Raw genomic sequence first — 21,341 nt, 5'->3', positions numbered from 1 at the left:
TTACTCCTGAGCATCTGCCACATACAAAAACTATCTTCCCAGTTAGCCTTCCTTTGATATTACTACACCTCTTGTGTGTCCATGGCTTACACTGGGTACATCTTATGGAGTTTCTACCTATGCCTTTTGTACAGATCGATTGTGGTTTGTCTGCCTTCCTACTTATTAAGACTTTGGTTTTAGCTAGGTTGACTCTAAAGCCCTTCGATTCTAATCCTTGCTTCCACACCTAAAACTTCTCCTCTAGTTCTGATAATGACTCAGCAGTTAGAGCAAGGTCATCAGCATAGAGGAGCTCTCAGGGGCATCCTGTCTTGAATTCCTCTGTTATTGCCTGGAGGACTATGATGAATCCTTCTTTGAATTTCTAACCCTAACCCACCTAGGTATATTTCCCTCCCATAAATGTACAATTTGTAATCTCAAGGAATTGACGATATTAATTTATTTATTTACAGGTGTTTTGTATGAAGACCATGCAATATTATGCTTCTGAAATGGCTTCTGATGGGATTATCCCAACTCCATATAAAGATTTTAATGAAGATATTTACCAAGTAAGGACATTTTAATGTCTAACCACTCAATTTCATTTAAATTATCACTTCTAGAGCATGGTTGATGCCAGTGCTAGCTGACTGGTCCCATGCCGGTGGCATGTAAAAAGTACCATTTGAGCGTGGCCAATGCCAGTACCACCTGACTGGCCCTCATGCCGGTGGCACGTAAAAAGCATCCACTACACTCTCGGTGTGGTTGGCATTAGAAAGAGCATCCAGCTGTAGAAACATTGCCAGATCATATTGGAACCTGGTGCAGCCCTCTGGCTTGCCAGCCCTCAGTCACACCGTCCAACCCATGCCAGCATGAAAAGCTGACGTTAAACGATGATGATGATGAGTGAGATGAAATGTGATAACTTATTCTGAAATTATAAGTTAGGATGGAAATCATAACTTTTAGTTCTATTTCCATCATAAACTTAAGACTACGACTGGATGTTAAAGACTGAGCAAAACAATGCGAATTACATGAGAAGAATGATCGCAGGAACCACACAAGTCCATATACAGTAGTCCCTTATCATATCACAGTCCACCCCTTGCGCACTCAGTATATCACGGTTCACCTATCATGCACTCAGTACATCGTGGATTTTTGTGAATTTCTACGGCAAACTCCTCAGTATATCTGGATTTCTGCAGTTGATAGGGATTTATATTTGAATTATTTCTGTGGGAGGTTTTGAAATGTAACACCCACAGTAGTCAAGAGATTACTGTATACCCTACTTGTACAGACACACAACTTGTGATATTAAGAGCATTGACTGAAAATTAAAACCTGATACAGTTTGATTCTAAACTTTATTATTTCTTGCTAGATGGGTGGTGATTTCATCATTGACCAAACTGGTAAAATCTTGTTTACCTATCGCAGTCAGACTCCAAGTGATCGACCTTCTGCTGAGCAAATTTTAGGAACCTTAAAGGTCAGTAAACATCATTGCTGTTGACAATCTTTGTATCATTATAAATTTTTATGAGATTATTAAAAATTTGGTATTGTTGCCATGATGACAATATTTAGAGAAGGGAATACTCAATAATGAAACTATTTCTATATTAAAACAGCAGAGAAGTTGATTACCTTTGCTATGGAGAAGTCGTACTTGATGGAATCAGCCAACAACATAAGACCAAAGTCTTTTATTATTCATTAATCACACATGGGTGCAGTGATGGGTGAGATTGCTCTCAAGAGCCAGGGGAACTGAGGTGTGTAGAATGAAACAACCGACCCAGACACACAATACTGCTTGCATTCAAACTCGAGATCGTCACTTTGGGCAAGTTTCTTACGTAATAGACCTGGGCTGACCAAAGCCTTGTGAATGGGTAGGGCAGATGGAAACTGAAAGAAGCCTATTATGTGTATATATATCCTTATCTTGATGTCACATGATGGTCCTAAATGAGCATCACCATTCTACAAATGATGTCATTTCCACTTTTCAAATAACTTGTCTGGTCATGAGGAAATACTCAGTGCTTGGCAACAAGTGAGGGTTGGTGACAGGAACGGCACCTGGCTGTTGAATATTTATCTAAGCAAATTTCATTTAGCTAAAGCAAAAAATGGAAAAGCAGACATTAAAATGGTGTTGTGATGATAATGATGCTATTCATTTGCACTCTCTCTCTCTTACCAACTAACCCTAACCCTTTAATACTGCAAGTTACCACTTCCTCTTCCCAATGGGGAGTTCATTACCACTGCCCGTTTTTAAAACAACCATCACTTATGCTCTCACCAACAAACTGTCAGCTGCTGATATGAATATCTCTCTCTTATTACACCCTCTCATTACTGCTCCATCATCATTACTCCCTGTAGCACAGTCTCCTTCTTTACCGTTTCCTCTTCCACACTATTATCCCAATCATATTCTCTCACTTTTGTTTCTCTTCTACAATCACTTTTTCCTCTAGCTATTGCTAATAAAGAGATGCCCATTCATTTGAATCTGATGATCCATTCTGATGCCATTCACTTTCTCCCCATATGCAATCCTTCAGAAACAACTAAAAAAGATGAATCTGACTGAATAATCTATATTGAGTGACTTTTCTCCTATTTGGATATTCAAACACATCCACCCACACATAATTTAGCATATGTGTGTATGTACATGCACACATCTTTTATGTGTTTGTTGGGGAGGGTTATTGTAAACATGACTATTCTTCAGTTTTTACTTTCCTTTTAAATAATCCATGTTTTGTCTGGAACAATAAATTTCTGGTGTTTCTTTATAATAATCATCTTCTGTATGTTGTTATTAATGAGATTTCATGGAGTCAATGTGTAGAAATGTAGATTAATACTGAATACGTTTTTGATTCTGTTCATACACTAATGCCCACCTTGGGAGTCTCATAACACATTCACAAGAGACACTAGTGTGTTTTGTGAAATAATGTCTAAATTGTTGCACTTCCCATCAATGTCCCTTTCACTTCTTACATTGATCTAAGTGAAACAGAAATATCCTATCACTCAATCTGATTGAAACATCAATATTTCACCAATGTCATCCCTCCTTTACCAATCAGCTCTTTGATATTGCAACATTTAGGAACTACATTGATAAAATGAAACATTAAGTCTAAATAGATAATCTTGACCTCCAGCTTGACATATGAGCTGCATTAGAACACAGAATACTGCTTTATTCAAGTTGAGAGTATCTCTCATCGGAACTCATGGTGTATAAAAGTACTCGTAGTTATATTGCTGACAGACAAGAATTGTCTGCTGTGGCTGCTGGAAGTGCCTGATCACCTGATTTCATCCTACTATTGGTTCCTCAGTGACAAAATGTCCAGCAGCACAATATCAGCCAAATTTCTTGTCAACTATATATAGAATTTCAGTGTCTGTTCAGGCACATCACTGAGAAACCCATATTAGGGTGCAATCGGAGGATCTTGCAGTTCTGGGGGCTGTAGCAAGTGCTTCAATGCACCATGAGTCCATATGAAAGGTCCTCTCAAAGTTAACACAGCATTCCGTTTTCTAACACAACATCCGTGTTAAGTTGGAAATCTAGATTTCTTTTTGGTATTAATACTGCTTCTGTAGCTCTTAATTATTTATTAAGTCTAAATATTTTATGATATTTCAGAATTTTCCTGTGTAAAACGAAGCATGTGGTATCTATGAAGGCCCCAGATGAAAGCAAAAACATTGAAACCTTGGGCTGGAAATCTCAACACATGTCTTGAAGTTGATCATTGTTCATTTGTTTATTATTATATACATTAACGACTATATTTGTAATTATTTTTACCAGATGTTAACATCATGACCATCATCAATGTTAACACTATCGATTTTGATAATACAGATGTCTTTTATTTCTAAATGAATTCCTGAATGCACATACCGGCAGGGGTGGACTGAGCTGTTGTTAACTCTCTTTGATATCAATGCTAAGGGGCCTGGTGAACAGTTATGCTTGAGGACCCTTATTACTCTCAGTATGCCACTGTATACAGGGCTGCTAACTATAACTGCTGCATTTAGTCCTTCAAATTTTTATTTTTTAATTTGCTTGTTTTAATAAAAGTTTATTACATTCATGAAAAATTAAGGTAGTGTTTAAAAGTAAATATTTTTGTTGTTGTTTATAAATGTATTGGTGCTCTTCATGTGAACTTGCAAAAGTGTTGGTGAGCAGTGTCCTACAGACAGTCATTGGTAAGTTGTCTCTAAACTGCATCATATACTTCTTTCAGGGTTGGCTGTGAAAATGTTCTAGGAGTGGCTGTGTGGTAAGTAGCTTGCTTACCAACCACATGGTTCCGGGTTCAGTCCCACTGCGTGGCACCTTGGGCAAGTGTCTTCTACTATTGCCCCGGGCCGACCAAAGCCTTGTGAGTTGATTTAGTAGACAGAAACTGAAAGAAGCATGTCGTATATATATATATATATATATATATATATATATATGTATGTATATGTATGTGTGTGTATATGTTTGTGTGTCTGCATTTGTCCCTCCAACATCGCTTGACAACCGATACTGGTATGTTTACATCCCCGTAACTTAGCGGTTCAGCAAAAGAGACTGATAAAATAAGTACTAGGTTATAGAACAAGTCCTGGGGTCGATTTGCTCGACTAAAGGCGGTGCTCCAGCATGGCCACAGTCAAATGACTGAAACAAGTAAAAGAGTAAATATTTGGGTTACCACTTGTTACTAGTGTTGAGTGCTATTTCTAGCATCAGAAGTCACCCGTTGTACAAAGAAAATGGAAATCTATTTGGATTTTTGATAAAGAAATTTTTTTTTTTTTTTCATACACTAAAAGCAAAAAACTCATTACTGCAAATCACAAAATGTTAAGGGAGTTTGAACATCGTTATTCTTCTTCTCGGTGTAATTGTAGTCGTGGTCAAAAAGTTAGCTGCTGAATATTGTGGGGGATCATTCATTGTGGTTGTTACCAGCATGGGTCAGCTGTCCACATCTGTTTGCCATCTTGCTGTTTCTCAATTGTCTCTCCAGACTCTCTGTCAAGTAGTCAAGGTACACTGATGGTTAGGTTCAGAAAGAAGCATACCAAAAGATAAATCCTTGCTCGAACCTTTGCCACATGAAATCATTATCAGTTAGATTTTTGTTGATCACATGGGTAATATTCTCACAAATTGTGACATTGGGTGTAGTGAACTGACTGTTGAATATTCCCACTTCACATCACAAAGGATCACCAACTTGTGACAAAAAAAAGTATGGAACTCAGAGTTTCCTGGTGTCCCAGCAGATCACTGATAATCTAGTAATACATTAAGTCAGAATGAATCTTGCCTACTTGCTTGTAATGTTACTCAGACAAACTGGTGCATAATGGGAAAATGCTATGAATTTAGTTCTCTCCTGAAATGTAAATACGAGTGGAATGAAACAAATTTCGTGTAAATTGGATAAGGGGTTGTGAAGATAGTAAGGGTTTTCAGAGTATAAATACCCAAAATGGTGCATAATTGGAAAAGTCTCCGAAATTAACTTGATCCTGGAAGGGAAGCAACTCTTACCTTTCGATATACAATGACTTGACAACAAAAAATGTTTCTATTTTCGCTTTTCTGAAACACAATATTTTAATCATTTAGAAATATTTTTAAGTGAATGAGATTTCAAAAATGCGAGTTGTTTATACAATAAGTATTAATATTTTAGCTTTCTTTAAACTGACAATATTTTAATGGTTTTTAAAATTATTTTCAAGTGAATACCATTACAAAAATTCTTTTTGGCATAAATATTTCGTAAAAGATCCGGGGGTTTATTCCATCTCAATCACAGATTTTAAAATTAATTTTCAAGATCCGATCGTAAGCTCAGTGTGAAATAATTTTCTCCTATAGGTTTATTTTGAGTGCATTCAACATATCTCACTGCCAAAGATTTGGCTGCTATTTCTAGCACACCCTGCTACCATGTAACAGCTATTTGCGATAAAGGACCCGAAATACCTGTTACGTGGTAGCAGGGCGTGCAAGAAATAGCAGCCAAATATTTCCTTTTTGTGAGGAAAGGAGCTACGTACGCTTGATTTTTGATGTCACGTCCGTTGAAAGCATGCAAAATAACCTGGAAAAGAAAAAAAACACGAAACAAAACACCGTTGCTGGGAAACTCAAACTTTCCCGGTGACCCAACGGGTCACTGGTAGTCTAGTCTACTATAAATGGCATGCGCTAGTCTCGAACCTCGGCCCGCGATGTTTACATTTGATATCACCTTAGAATGTATCGAGTTCTACAATATCCAGTGTGCCTTTCCCGTTTTGGGGAAGATCTAACTGCTATTTCTGGTACTATTCAAGAAGAGTGGTCCCGGTGCGCGCATCCGCGCTAGCTAGTCGTGACTCGTCGTTCCTACAACGACTATCTAGCGCGTATGCGCAAATCATGTATGAGGGTTTTTTTTTAAACAAAGTAAATATTTTTTTTTTTGTTGAATAGTACCCTATTTCTACCATGTTGATCTTTGTTATTGTTTCCGTTACTAAGGAAGCGCTTTCATTGGTTACCTGGTTACCCAATCGATTATTTCAATCATGGCTGACGAAGGTGACTTGAAGCAGTCTTCTTATGAACCAGAGACACTGCAACACGGAGCTGATAACGACAAAACATGGTCCGTAAATAGAACAGAAACTAGCAGTAGTGCAGGAGGACAAAGGATCGAATTTGATGACAGGTTAATAGAGATGTCGAGCAATGATAGCGCTGCTAAATCAACTTACGTCCGCAACACCGTTCCCACGACAGAAAATCCGTTTGAAAAAGCCAACAGATATTTATATAAGCATAATTTGTTCTCGCTTTTTCAGGTAAGGTGTCTTTCCCACCCCACCTCATTCTCTGTCTGTCTTTCTCTGTGTTTCTGGCGTTTTTCAAGATACGTTTAACTGAGTGCTTAAGATGCTTGTTTCACAAAGTTAAGTTCAATTCTGGTGTAACATCTTGGGCAAATATCTTTTACCATAGTCAAGTCATGTCAATGAAACCTGGTCGATAGAAACCATGAATTCCATCAAAAGATTTTACTTGTTAATGGAAAACCCTACTTTGCCATATGTTAATTCTGTTTGTCTATGTTAGTCTCTGTGTGTCTGTATGCGTGTGCGTGCGTGTGTGTATTTTCTTTTTGCATTCATACTATTTCAAACACTCCCTAGAAAACAAATTATAAATGTAACTCTCCATCCTAGAATTTTAGCAAATCCTAAATCTATCATAATATTTTTTGTTTATAACAAATAACGCTAAACTGTCTATATTCCATGTCATTCTCTACAACAGTATAGCCTTGAACCAAAACTGTCAATGGACTAATAACATTTTGATGTTTATAATGCACCAATTTATGGATTCACTGAAAGGGGAATAAAAGGTGCCTGCTGGCGTGGGGACATTGGAATAGGCTGTAGATTTACTCATCCAAAATCCTATGTGAGCGATTCTTGTTTCACTCACCTGAAGACCAGGAAGAATGGCTGCTAACAACACAGGGTCAGGTCACAAGATGCAATGGGAATGTTTGGATGGCACATGCACTGCTCCTAAGAGGCAACAAACCGTGGATGCAGTCCAGAGAGTAGCTGCTGAACAATGAGCTTTTTTGGAGGTTGTATAGAGGATTGTAAGGCAGCTGACATGGCTTCACCAGACATCAAGTCTAAGAAACACATACCAGCACTTAAGACTACTTCAAACAACAAAGGAACCAAGGTGGCCACCTCTAATACATCTACACATGTCAGGGCAGTGGCCACTCCCGGCACCCCGTATGTCACACCAGTATTCCTTCTGAACTGCAAGAGCCCTCATAATGTCTCACCAATGCAAAACCCAGTAACTGAGAGACTTAGTGATATGTAATCAAGCATTATTGTGCATGGCACTAACAGAAACACAGCTGAACATGGCCATATCAGATGCTCAGATACACAACTCGTGGTGGAGTAGCAATGTACACCTGAGAAGATGTCACACCTGTGGTCCTGCTGTCACACTCAAACTTAGTCTTTGACACTCTGATGGTACACTTTAAGCAGATGAAAATAGTAATATGTACTCCAGATGCTCCAAACCATGGGGACTCATTTCAAGAGATACTCCAGCAAAGGAAAGAAGTATTAACCAGCCTGGATGATAGCCGGTACATACTTCTGGAGGCCTCCCTAATGTTGAATAGCTTGAGGGCCACCTTCTCTCAGGTGTGTCATAATGGAATGAATAGTGCTCCACCGAGCAGTCCAGTATTTGGAACCAGTAAAAGAATATCACATAATAACAAGTTCCACATTATGTTGGAAGCAAGTAAACCTCATTGAGCTTCTTCTTCTCTCCCTGACTTCAGCTGAAAATTAAAGCCACGAGGAGTGAAAGCTTTTCTTATTTCTGCTCTGTAGCACACAGCCATGACACAATAGATCTTATATTGGTTTTAATGATGGAAATTCAGTTGTTCAATCAGCTAAACTTCCTCTTGATTGAATTATAGTGTTAGTAGTTGGGTATTCCACTAACACTTGCATCTTTTATGTAATACTCAGGAAGAATCATTTGGCACTATGTATGATAAGGCTAGCTGTGTCACACAACTACAACCCATCCATTGGTTCTCCAACAGTTTCCTTCTACACAATTTTACTCACAAAGCTTCCTCAAGTTATGGTTAAAGACACTGGTGCTACTTGATAGTATCAAACAACGAACCCGATGATTGATTGTGAACTCCTAAACTGTGTGACCACACATGTACTCATAGAACATACACAATGCATATTAATAAATTGTGAGAAATGAATGATTGCTTCAATTTCGTTTGGCTGTTTTCGTATTAAATGAATTTTCTTTCTCTTTGTTCTATTCAGGAGTTGGTAATGAATGTGGCATATAAGCAACCTTCAGACTCCATCAGTTTTATGGTGAATGAAATTGAAAAATTTCGAAATCAGTCCTGAGACAATAACAATGTGGAGAAAACCAACCAATCACTGGATCTCATCTACAGTCAGATGAGGTAGACACCAGGCTGGGATGTGGTATTCACCAGGGTTGGCTTTAATGTACTTGAATTCCTTACTGTGTGTTATACTCCAATAAATCGTATTCAAGTGTTTCTTGTGATATACTTCACTGCAATGTCCTCTACTGTTGAAAAGTGAAATGACAATATTAGATATTATTTCATGTCTGATGGTAGGTGTTCAAATGTTTCGTATATTGTTATACTCTTATTGAACTGAGTACTCTCACTGAGAGTACTCTACCAGTGCTTATATTTCCTCAACTAACTTTATCAATATTGTTCCATGTATCATATGGAGGAATAAAACTATGTTCTCATACATTTAAAACCTTTTCTGCATCTCAGGTTTAAAAAAAAAATTTTTTTTTCTTTCTATTCTGTTAAAGTATGTGATCAAGTAGTTAGTGTGTTGCTTTCATGACCGTCAGATTGTGTGTTCATTTCCTGGATTGGGTAGTGTGCTGTCTTCTTGAGCAAAACATTTCATTTTACGTTGCTCTAGTGTTTCGTGGGAACTGGCATGTCAAAGAATAGACTCAATATTTCGTCTTCATATTGTAAAAGGTGACTAAAAGAGGTTGTAAAGTGATTGGTTTTAGGAAGGGCATCCAGCTATAGAAACCAAGCCAAAACAGACTATGGAACCTCATATGGCCCCTGTCAAGCTGTCCGACCCATGCCAACATGGAAAGTGAACGTAAAATATTGAGGATGATGGTGGTGGGTGTGATTACTGGTGTCATAGTTTGAGGAAAGACTACAACATCTAGCATGTGGCTACATCAGTGAACTGCCAGTAGAACCTCGTATCTCTCTTTCTCCTCATTACTTGCACATCAAGGAACTCAATAAAGAAATATATAAGTTTATGGTTGCCCTTATTTAACATGAATATGTTGAAAGTGTTTTGGAAGAAGAGGAATATCTTTGTCACCAGTAGAAGCAATTTTCTTTTATGTCAACTCAGAAAGCATTGAGAAAGTACTTCCAAGATGAAGACCAGCAATCAATTGATATTTGTTGAGTATTTTTGTAGAATGCATTGCCAAAAGCTAAGACGTAGTTCTAGAAGTCATCACAGCCAAACAGTGTTTCAGTTTTGGAGTTATCAACTTGTAGCTGAATAGGCAGAGTTAATCACCACTACACACTACAACTACACAGCACTACACTCACTCCTGTACCACTATTTAATTGTACCCCCTCCTCTTCCCACATACAATGAAGAAAATAATTTGAGCGTCATCATTTTTTTTTACCATCAGAAATCAACAGAAATATTTTTACAAACTAAAATTATCAAGAATTAGGTTTAGTTGTAATGGACAGAGTATAGATGATAATCTGTTGAATCAAAGAAAGATTTTAGAACCATAATGATATGAGTAGATGTACTTTGTAGACATACAAGCCTGTTATGAAGAAGTGAGTAAGGGCAGACCACAAATATTTTTTGCTGTTGAACAGAAAGAAATGTCCAGTGAAGATAAATCAAGGAAGTTCTGAAAACCTGGACAGAAATATTTACATTACAACAACAATAAAATCAGGAATATGATTGATAACTAGCACAATATCCATTCCCACCTGATGCACCTGGCTCTCCTCTAAGTTGCACACCCAAACACACAAAACATCATTGGAAGATTTCATTTTATTAAACATTTGCTTTTCAAATAGCACAGATAACAAGAAGTGACATAATAGCATCACAGATAACTGCCCTTTATATCCTAAACAATCCACACACACATACACACACACACAAACCTATGACAACTCTTCCCAGGACATTACCTTCTAGTCCACACGTCCAACTACCACTGTCTTGGTAAACAACCCTTCAACAGCAGTTATTATCATAAAACACTCACATCGCAGTCAAGAAAGCAAAATCCACTTTTACAAACTTCAAAAAATCCTATTAGACTAAGTTTCACCAAGAAACAGAATTCAACAATAACACTGTCACCAAGAGAGAGAGACATTATATTACATGTATCTTTTTTTTGTATGAATAATAAGTCTGTAAGGCACAGAGATTCAAATTCTTCTGGGAAAGCAGGAGTGATGAAGTGGGTGGTGTAGGCATATTGTTAGCAGAAAAGTAGGTAGGTAAGGTAATTGAGGTAGTCAGAGTATGTGAGAGGGTAATTAAGATGAGACTTATCACTGGTAAATTAACAGTTACACTTATCTCTGCTTATGCTCCTCAGTCTGGGCTGGCTGACGAGCAGAGGGACCGATTCTATGAGGTCCTTTTGCAGAGTACCTCACAACAAATAACAGAGACTTCATTATTGTGGCTGGTGACTTCAATGGACATGTTGGACAGCACCCCCATGGATTCTAGGGAGTGCATGGTGGCTATGGTTTTGGCCCTAGGAATGAGGAGGAAACAAGACTGCTGGAGTTCTGGGATGCAAATAATCTCACAATCTGCAACACTAACTTCAAAAAACCAGCCCACCACCTCATCACTTATCAGTCTGATGGGCGCATAAGCCAGATTGACTAGCCCCCCTCCCCCCAGACAATGAGATTGACAGATGCTTGCAAATACAAAATCTTTCTCAGGTGAAGAGTGTACAACCCAACATAGGTTACAAGTTAGCGACTTCAGAATTAGAGCTAGAAAGACTCAGAGAAAGAAACCAATCTGGAAAAGAAGAGTATGGAAACTCAAAGACCCAACAAATAGACAAACATTGAGAGATTTCTTAATGAAAGCTTCCGATGAGAGAGGAAGAAATGGAGACATATACCTTAGAGGAGAATTGGAAGTTCCTGTAGGATAATCTACGGAGGGTTCAGAATCCCAGCTTGGCCAGGAGTGACATAGTGATGGAGCAAGGAGGTAGATAATGCCATAAAAGCAAAGTTGAATCAACTTCATTGTATGTTTGACACTAACTTTTAATGGTTCTATAATGGGTCTAGTTGGTTTGGCTACCAGCATTTCAAAAATTGAAGTTTATCAAAAATTTCAAAATTTGGCACAATAATGTACACTTCCAAGCTAAATTGCAGGAGTTGTTTCACTTTTCCCAGAAAAAATGTTTTTAAAAAGTTACAGAGGCTTAAAGTTTGATAATTTTCACCCGATCAGGAAACAGGATTTGAAAGCTGTCATTTGGTGCATGACAGCATGTCTTGTCAGCTGTAAACAAAGCAAATAAATTGGGTGGATGGGTGTAGGTGGGGGGGATTCAAATTAAAAGCTTTTTTTGGTGGAGGGGGGGAGGGAATTGTAATCTCCGATATAATATCGAAGACATGAATCTGAAAAAAAAAAAAATCACTGGTTCAAAAGTTATGGTGCAGGTGATTCTGAAGAAGCAGCGAGTATCCAGCTGTAAAAACCCTGCCTGACCAGCGCCTGTCAAACCATCCAACCCATGCCAGCATGGAAGGTGGACGTTAAACAATGATGCTGCTGATGATGAACTAATTCAGTGAAATACCACATAATTACACATAGCTATTTATCACGTACAACTACGCCAACACACACACAGAGTGAATAAAAGTTTTCAGTTAACGATTATGAATTAGTGTTTTAGGACAGGGTTTAAGATCTTGTGAATTTTCCGAAAGTCCTCTCCCCACCTCCCAGGTTCGTTTGCGCAAATTTTTTGTCATATTCGTTTTCTACACAGCTGTTAACACCCAGCAGGCTGCGGTTCTTTTTTTTTTCTTTTCGTTATCAGGTGAGGATTTTTATATTGACCCAGTTCTGACCTATTTTAATCGTCTTTACAGTATTTAACATACTTTAATATAAAATGTAGGATTTTGTGAAACTTGTATCAATTCTTAATTTAATGAATAAAGTATTAAAGAAGAAAAATAACATCAGCAGCCTCAAATAATAAGGATTCCTAATGCCGAAATACGAAACATTCTCTGGCTCCTGTTTTCTATTTTACAAGCCTTCCACTTCAAGCCAGACACATCAACTCAATTACACACACACACGTCTACACAGATACATAATATGTTGTATATACTAATTACGCGCATGCGCATTCAGTGACTGCTCTATTTGATAAGGTAAATTTATAAAATACTTTTTATTCAGGAGTAAAATTCATTTATTTACTTCAATTTTACTTAGCAAAATTTAAAATGCTTTATTAAATCTATTTAATGCATAAAATGAAAAATTAAACGGGCAAATTATTAATTTATGAACACATCTAAAATTATTACATCAGTACATAATAAAAACAACTTAATATTTAGTTTATATAGCAATTGCTGAATCTTTACTTTCGGAGCGTGTGCTTTGGTGATCCATCTGAACATCGATCGCTGACACTTTCGGCCGATCTGTCCAGGTTAGGCGTCCCTACACTCACACACTATCCATGGTGTTGCTGTTCCCGCTGCCTCGCGCACGGTTGAACGCACCCATCCATATCTAAGAATTGGGTTTATTACAGGTACGACCTGGCTTCTCTGTCACGCTAGTGTAGATCAAATTGGGAAGTTGGGGGAGACTTCAAATTATGACGCTCCACTACGGCACTGCACGTGGCAGTATGCCATTCACATCCCGTTTTTTTTTTTCATTTGTTATCGGATTCACACAACAGTATCTCATCCAACTCCTCTCTCTACTAGACAAAGGTGTAGGAGATTTATCAATTAGTTGGCTATAGGGAGGTGCGTGTGTGTGTGGAAATGTCGCAGTTCCCTTATATTTTCTTTTTAAAATTGACATAGTCACCTTGGGCGTGTCTTCTATTATAGCTTCGGACCGAGCAAATCCTTTTGAGTGGATTTGGCATATGATGTTGTATAGTGCTCAGGTGCACTAGAAATAAAAAGAAGAAAAGGAAACAAAGGTTGGGGGGGTCATCAAGTGTACGGTTGGTGAATTTCTATTCCATGCTTCAGGAATTCTGAGTATGAAAAAATGTTTGGTAAACAGAACATGAAAGAAGCCCGTCGTGTATGTATGTATATATATATATAAGCAGCGGCGGACTGGCCAGGTTGCCAGCTGCCCGATAGCAAGTGGGCCCCTGCGTCATTACAATCCCTATATGTGGTGGTGGGGGTGGGGGGGAAAGAATGCATTAATTATTTCAACCTGGCTGTGTTTGAAGAGAGTTGAAAAGAATACTTTTAACAAAAATAAATATATGATAGCACTGTAGTTGCAGTTTGGCTCCCTTAGTCTCCTGGCAACCAATTTTTGCAGACCCAGTTCACCACTGTATGTGTATGTGTACCCCCACCAATGACTGACGACAGATGCTGGTGCGTTTACGTCCCCGTAACAGCGGTTTGGCAAAAGAAAACCCATAGAATAAATTAAATATCAGATTTCAAAATAAATACTGGGGTCGATTAGTTCAACTAAAATTTCTCAAAGAAGTGCCCCAGCATGGCTGCAGTCTAATGACAAGTAAAAACATTAATGCAATTAGTAACGATTAGGTCGAAGGTAAAGAATACACCCTTCTAGGCCGAAAACGGGTGGTGTGCGTATTCTTTACCTCGGCCGCTATTGTTTTTTTTTTGTTAATGATGTTCCCACTTGTAACTCCAAAATTACAATTTGGCTGCTTTTTTTAGCAGGTCAAACGACGGGGATAATGCAGCATCGCACCTCGCCTTGAAAAATGCATTTTTTTGCAAAAAAATTTTCAGATTCCTACCTTTAAGATGTCGAAGATAAAGAATATGCAAAGAAAAAAAAATCGCCTCCCAGTTTAAATTTTTGATTTTGTTTACTTTAAAGAGATCTTAGCAAATCGAAATTAAATATAGACAAAAACATTAGAGTGAAAAGAATTTGCGTTTTACTCGTGTTTGCCGTAAATAATAATTTCATGTCAATTAAATATACACCAATTGATGAGAAACAAACATTAATGCTTAATCATTAATATTATAAAGTTTAATTAGGGGCTCAAATTTCACCCCCGCCCCCAATTTTAAATTTTGAAACTTTTTCATCCTTTTATTCATTTGTCTATCTATTTATTCCCTGTCCCTTTATTCATAAAATATATTTGTCAACTAAATGTGGTGGTCCTACAGAAGACGGTGTTACTGTTGTTTTTAACCACAGGAAGACATCCATATCTCTCTATCTCTTTATACACCTATCTATCTGCTTAATGAATTTAACAATTTGAAAACGTGGTTTCTTGCAAGATTCGGAATCTAAATCATAGGGAAAAGAAAATTTCGAAAAAGTTCAAAATTTTAGTGGGGGGAGTGGTGGTAGTGAGGGGGCGGTTAAACTTTTTTGGGGGGAGGCATATTAGTAATCTGCGACATCTAAAACGGAGGAAAGGTGCGAAACTGCAAACGACGACTTCGTTTATTTGAGACAGTTATTACGTGGGTTTCATATAAAGACTAAAATGGAAATGCTGAAACGTAATTACCGTCATTTTTATCATTTTCTTAGCTTTCATTTAAAAAAATTATTTTCACTTAATATATATATATTAAGTGAGACTGGGTGAGACTGTCTTTCTGTCTCTCCTTCACACATACATACATACATATATATATATATATATATATATATATATATATATATATATGTGTGTGTGAAGGAGAGACAGAAAGACAGTCTCACCCAATTCACTATTTTTGTTTTTGTAACTAACCTTCATTTGTGGCGGTTTATTTAACAGCTGAGTTTAACTGAGAACCGAGATTTATTTAATTAAAATATTTTAAGGTAAATATGGATATTAAATTAATTCCTCAATTTCAGGAATGTCTCGGCAAGCTTTTCAAAAGCCCCACGACCAATAATAATGTCATCAAGTTTCAAGATACGATGTTATATATTGTTCGTGATGTGTCATTGTTTGGCGATTTGGATATTTTGCAGAACATCTTTTCTTTTACTCTGCCGTTTATTGTGGTTTGTCTCGGAAGAAAAGACAATGCCACTGTGAAAACTCGTAACAACTCATATGAAAGCAATCTATCTGATGTCCTTTCTCAGAAGAGTGATATTTCTGACGACAATAATAGTTTATATGAAGGTTCGCCTTTGGAAATGAAAGAATATGCCGATCTGAATCGTGTCGTTGTCTCTCCTTTGAAATCTGTGTATGTAAAGAACCAAAGTTCGTTTCTTCCCATTAGTCTTTCATATTCTAAACGTGTCTTGTCTGTTTTCTGCTCTCTTATGTTGTCGCCCAAATATTCTGTTAGCAAAGAAGAACGGATTCCGATTTTGGTGTATTGCAATGGAGAAGATTTGCTAAACACAGCATTTGTTTATGTCTCACCTGAAGTCGATGTTGATAGCAACAACATGTTGTTGTACTCCAGAATAACTGTTGCACAAACAACTAACAATCTTTCCTCCATTTCTTCCACTTCTGATGCTTTTCCTGAAAACATGCGCCAACTCCACAACAGAGCAGAATATCATGTGTTTGACAGTAGTACTGCCTCGAATAATGATCAAAGTGAAGAGACGAGTAAAATAATTCTCGAAGCAGAATGGAATAAATCCATGAAATACTTGGATAAACCTTCACCTGAAGCTAGGGTTACTGTCAAGGTTAAAATTGTGCCTGGAGATAAAACGGGACCAACTTATAAAAAATTCCAAGAGTTCTCAACTCTGCGAGGATTTTTTGAGGGACTTTCTAAAGGTAAAGTCAATTGGTTGATGCCAGAATCTGAAAGTACATCTGTTATTGACGATTTGAAGAATCTTTTTGAACACTTAAAGCTTGGTGATGCTGACATTGATGATAACTTCAATGAAAATGAGAATAATGAAGAAATTCCTCACAAAATACCTATGTTTAATCGAAAAGATCAGGACTTTTCTGATAGAGTTTGGAATGTTTTAATGAATTGTCACAGCTATGAAGAGCTTATTGACTGTCTAAACTTCATGTTTGATGAACTACAGTGTAAAAACATACAACCATTGGTGCACAAGACTAACAAGACTCGTATTGCTGAACTGGTGCGCAGCTCCTACATGAACAGTATGGACACCCCAGACATGGAAGGTTATGTACCATTGAAGCTACTGATTGATATAGGTGTTGAGAAACTATGTAATGACTACATCAGTATGTTGGTGTCCAACGAACTTGCAACACTTGACCAACTACAGTTCTACACTGACCGTGCCTGGAATATCCAAGAGAGAATGTCACGATTAGAAAAACTACACATTGTTTATGAGTTGGTCACCTTACTTGACGTATATCTTAAACTGCCTCACTCCACTTTGAGTTCTACAGCTTTGACTACATTAAAGCATTTCACCAGTAACCCACTAGAAAGTAAACAGACTTTTGAATTTTCTGTTCCTGTTTCCTGTATCAACAGTTTCCTGGACAAGTCCCAACCATATTTTTGGAAAACAATATTTGAAAATGTGAAAGATTCTTCCGAGCAGATGACAATCTCCTTCTTCAGTGTGTTACCAATTGACCACGTTTCGGTGTCCAATAACTATCTTGATGAGCCGAGTTACTACACTGTAAAAGTAGAACAACACAGCATGTCCTTATGAACAATTTACTGTGTTTGGTTCACGTTAAGTGACCCTCCCCAACCTCTCAATGACTTCTCAATGTTCAAACTGAAAATAATTTTTCTCCTTTACCTACACACAAAAAGACTTTAAAGAAATTATATTATGCATTTAAAGGATCATATCTTTGGGAATTCTACAAGAAACTTAAATGTGTTAGTAATACTATTTAGAAAAGTATTGTGTGATTACATGTATCCCTCTACTCCATCTTTTTCTTTCTCCATTTGGATGTGTGTGTCTTGTGCTAGATCATTTTCCACTTCATCTCTATATTTTTCTTTATTTGTGTGAAAAGATATCTATGTTGAAGTAAGGAATCCCTGTCCTCTGCTAACATACCATAGACCTATGAAGCTGTTTTTAAATATGACATTTGTGGTAAATACTATATAATAAACCTGTAATTAAATGATTATTGAATACACTGTGTTTATAAATAATTTATAAAATTTGAATTAATGTTCATATGTATATTGGCATTACTCACTGAATATAAAGACATTCACACATTAGTCAAAAACTAAAAGTGAATGATCAACATCAAATTGGGAGATGAATAATTCATTGATACCATAGTAACAGTACCCTACCATTAAAGGATATATATGTCTGTGTGTTTGTGTATATATAAAGTTTTCAGACTAGTCATGTTTAATGAAAAATAACTTATTTACTTAAGTTTTAACATCATCTCCTTCGAAATAGTCACCTTGCTCAGCAATACACTGGCCCCAGCATTCCTGCCACTTGTATATATATGTATGTGTGTGTGTGTGTGTGTATATATGTACATACATATAGGTATGTATATATATATATATATATATGTACATACATATAGGTATGTACATACATATAAGTATGTATATATATATATATACATACATATATATATATATATATATATATATATATATATATATATATATATATATATATATATATATATATATATATATATATGTATATATGTATAAATAAATATAGGGATGGTATTATTAAAATACCATCACAAGTGGCAAGCGAATTAGCGGCCGTACAGGCATATTAATAAAATATATACATACAATATTAGATATGTACATATATACACAAGGGTACTACATGAGTACCTATATCGCTAAAGATAGAAGTAAAAAAATACTTCTGAACCACCGAATAGTCACAAATCTATTACAGACATGAGAGGCAAAAATATCAGTGAACAATAATAATGTCTTACCTCTACTGGGTTAAGATTAGGGTTATTGTTCACTGATATTTTTGCCTCTCATGTCTGTAATAGATTTGTGACTATTCGGTGGTTCAGAAGTATTTTTTGACTTCTATCTTTAGCGATATAGGTACTCATGTAGTACCCTTGTGTATATATGTACATATCTAATATTGTATGTATGTATGTGTATATATATATATATATATATATATATATATATATATATATATATATATATCGCTGGCAACGATCATGCTTGGATGGTGCTTTTAACATTCCACAGGCACGGGTGCCAATCAGGTGGTACTGTCATTGGCCACATCAGTGATTTCGATTTCACTTACCTCAACAGGTCTTCGCAAGCAAGGTTTATTGTACAATGAATTAAGGGTACTCATAAGTGGCATAGGTCATGGGTTACGGTCTCACTTGACTTGATGGGTCTTCTCAAGCAACTGCTAGGGTGTGACACTTTTTCACACAGTTATCCTCATCCATTCGCAACACATGACCATACCAGTGCAGTTGTCTCTCTTGAACACCACATCTGAGGCTTTTTAAGTCCAACTTTTCTCTCAGGGCGCTTACACTCTGTCTAGTATGCACGCTGACATTACACATCCATCAGAGCATACTGGCTTCATTCCTTGCGAGCTTATGCATGTCCTCAGTAGTCACGGCTCATGTTTTACTGCCATGTAGCATGGCTGTTCGTAGACACGCGCCACAGTCTCTACCTTTTAATCTGAGCGATAGACCCTTTGTCACCAGCAGAGCAGAGGTAGGAGCTCTCTGAACTTTGCCCAGGCTTTTCTTATTCTAGCAGCTACACTTTCAGTGCACCCTCCCCTGCTACTGACTTGGTCACCTAGGTAACGGAAGCTATCAACTACTTCTAGTTTTTCTCCCTGGAATGTGACACAAGTTGTTCTCTGCACATTTTCAGTGTTTATTACTCCTGAGCATCTGCCACATACAAAAACTATCTTCCCAGTTAGCCTTCCTTTGATATTACTACACCTCTTGTGTGTCCATGGCTTACACTGGGTACATCTTATGGAGTTTCTACCTATGCCTTTTGTACACATCAAGCAGGGCCATCTGCCTGAAGGGATTCGTGGTTTGTCTGCCTTCCTACTTATTAAGACTTTGGTTTTAGCTAGGTTGACTCTAAGGCCCTTCAATTCTAATCCTTGCTTCCACACCTAAAACTTCTCTAGTTCTGATAATGACTCAGCAATTAAAGCAAGGGCATCAGCATAGAGGAGCTCCCAGGAGCATCCTGTCTTGAATTCCTGTGTTATTGCCAGGAGGATTATGATGAATATGAGGGGGCTGAGAACAGATCTTTGGGGTACCCCTACCCAGAATTCTTCACTGTACTCGTTGCCTACCCTCACCTTACTGACAGCATCCCTGTACATGGCTTGGACAGCTCTCACTAACCATTCATTTATCCCTAGTTTCCTCATTGACCACCAGGTAAGGGATCAGGGGACCCTGTCAAAGGCTTTCTCCATGTCAACGAAAGCCAGGTACAGAGGTTTATCTTTGGCTAGGTATTTCTCCTGCAGCTGTCTTACCAGAAATATAGCATCAGTGGTGCTCTTACTTGACACGAACCCAAACTGCATCTAATCCAGGATGACTTTCTCTCCAATTAATTGGGCTATGACCCTCTCCGTGACTTTCATTACCTGATCCAACAACTTGATACCTCTGTAATTATTCCTATTTAATACGTCACCTTTACCTTTGTAGCAGTTGACTATGGTGCTGCTACACCAGTCATTGGGTATGACTCCTTCATGTATCACCTGGTTGACTATACGGGTAACTAGGCTATAGCAAACACTGCCAGATAGTTTGAGCATCTCTGCGGTGATTCCTGATGGGTCGGGGGCTTTCCCTGTCTTCATGCCCTTAATTGCCTTATCTACCAAGGTACTGTCAATTCAGATAGCTGGTCCCTCTGTTGGGTTGGCATTCGGCAGACTCTCTTTCTCCCATTCATTTTCTTTATTTAACAACCTTTCATAGTGGCATCTCCAAACCTCTCTATTTGCAGCCTTGTTTAATGCAAGTGAACCATCATCCATGCGAACATATTCCTCTCTTAAATATAAATATATATGCATAAACTTAGATAAAAAACTTAGATATGTTTCGACCAAAGATTGGTCCAGGCCATGTCTAACTTAATAGCACCACCTGATGATATATATATGTATATATATGTGTGTGTGTGTATATATATGTATATGTATGTGAACATATATGTATGTACATATATGTGTATATATATATGTATGCATATGTATTACTCTTTTACTTGTTTCAGTCTTTTGACTGTGGCCATGCTGGAGCACCACCTTTAGTCGAGCAAATCGACCCCAGGACTTATTCTTTGGAAGCCTAGTACTTATTCTATTGATCTCTTTTGCCGAACCGCTAAGTTACG

The 21,341-nt window shown here is 37.5% G+C and overlaps 2 protein-coding genes across 2 annotated transcripts in view; both read left to right on the top strand.

Annotated features, from left to right (window-relative positions):
- The window catches only part of LOC106881203 (uncharacterized), an 18,852-nt gene extending 9,403 nt beyond the window's left edge, over positions 1–9,449 (top strand). The window contains exons 8-11 of the mRNA XM_014931505.2: positions 459–557; positions 1,385–1,492; positions 3,689–6,909; positions 8,959–9,449. Of these exons, the coding sequence (XP_014786991.2) occupies positions 459–557; positions 1,385–1,492; positions 3,689–3,703 (222 nt within the window). The 3' untranslated portion in view covers positions 3,704–6,909; positions 8,959–9,449. The remainder of the gene's footprint in view (positions 1–458; positions 558–1,384; positions 1,493–3,688; positions 6,910–8,958) is intronic.
- Positions 9,450–15,732: 6,283 nt separating this feature from the next.
- LOC106881194 (protein zwilch homolog) lies at positions 15,733–18,084 on the top strand. The gene has a single exon (XM_014931490.2). It carries the CDS (start codon positions 15,832–15,834, stop codon positions 17,638–17,640), a length of 1,809 nt encoding a protein of 602 aa, XP_014786976.1. The 5' UTR covers positions 15,733–15,831; the 3' UTR covers positions 17,641–18,084.
- The last annotated feature ends 3,257 nt before the right edge of the window (positions 18,085–21,341 follow it).

This window comes from Octopus bimaculoides, chromosome 11, assembly GCF_001194135.2.
Source record: "Octopus bimaculoides isolate UCB-OBI-ISO-001 chromosome 11, ASM119413v2, whole genome shotgun sequence".
Classification (NCBI taxonomy): Eukaryota; Metazoa; Mollusca; class Cephalopoda; order Octopoda; family Octopodidae; genus Octopus; species Octopus bimaculoides.
The sequence above is the reverse complement of the archived record's forward strand: the minus strand, read 5'-3'. Positions and strand labels throughout refer to the sequence as shown.

Excerpts from the sequence above, each read along its gene's own strand:
- LOC106881194 (XM_014931490.2), top strand. The coding sequence starts at position 15,832 with ATGGATATTAAATTAATTCCTCAATTTCAGGAATGTCTCGGCAAGCTT.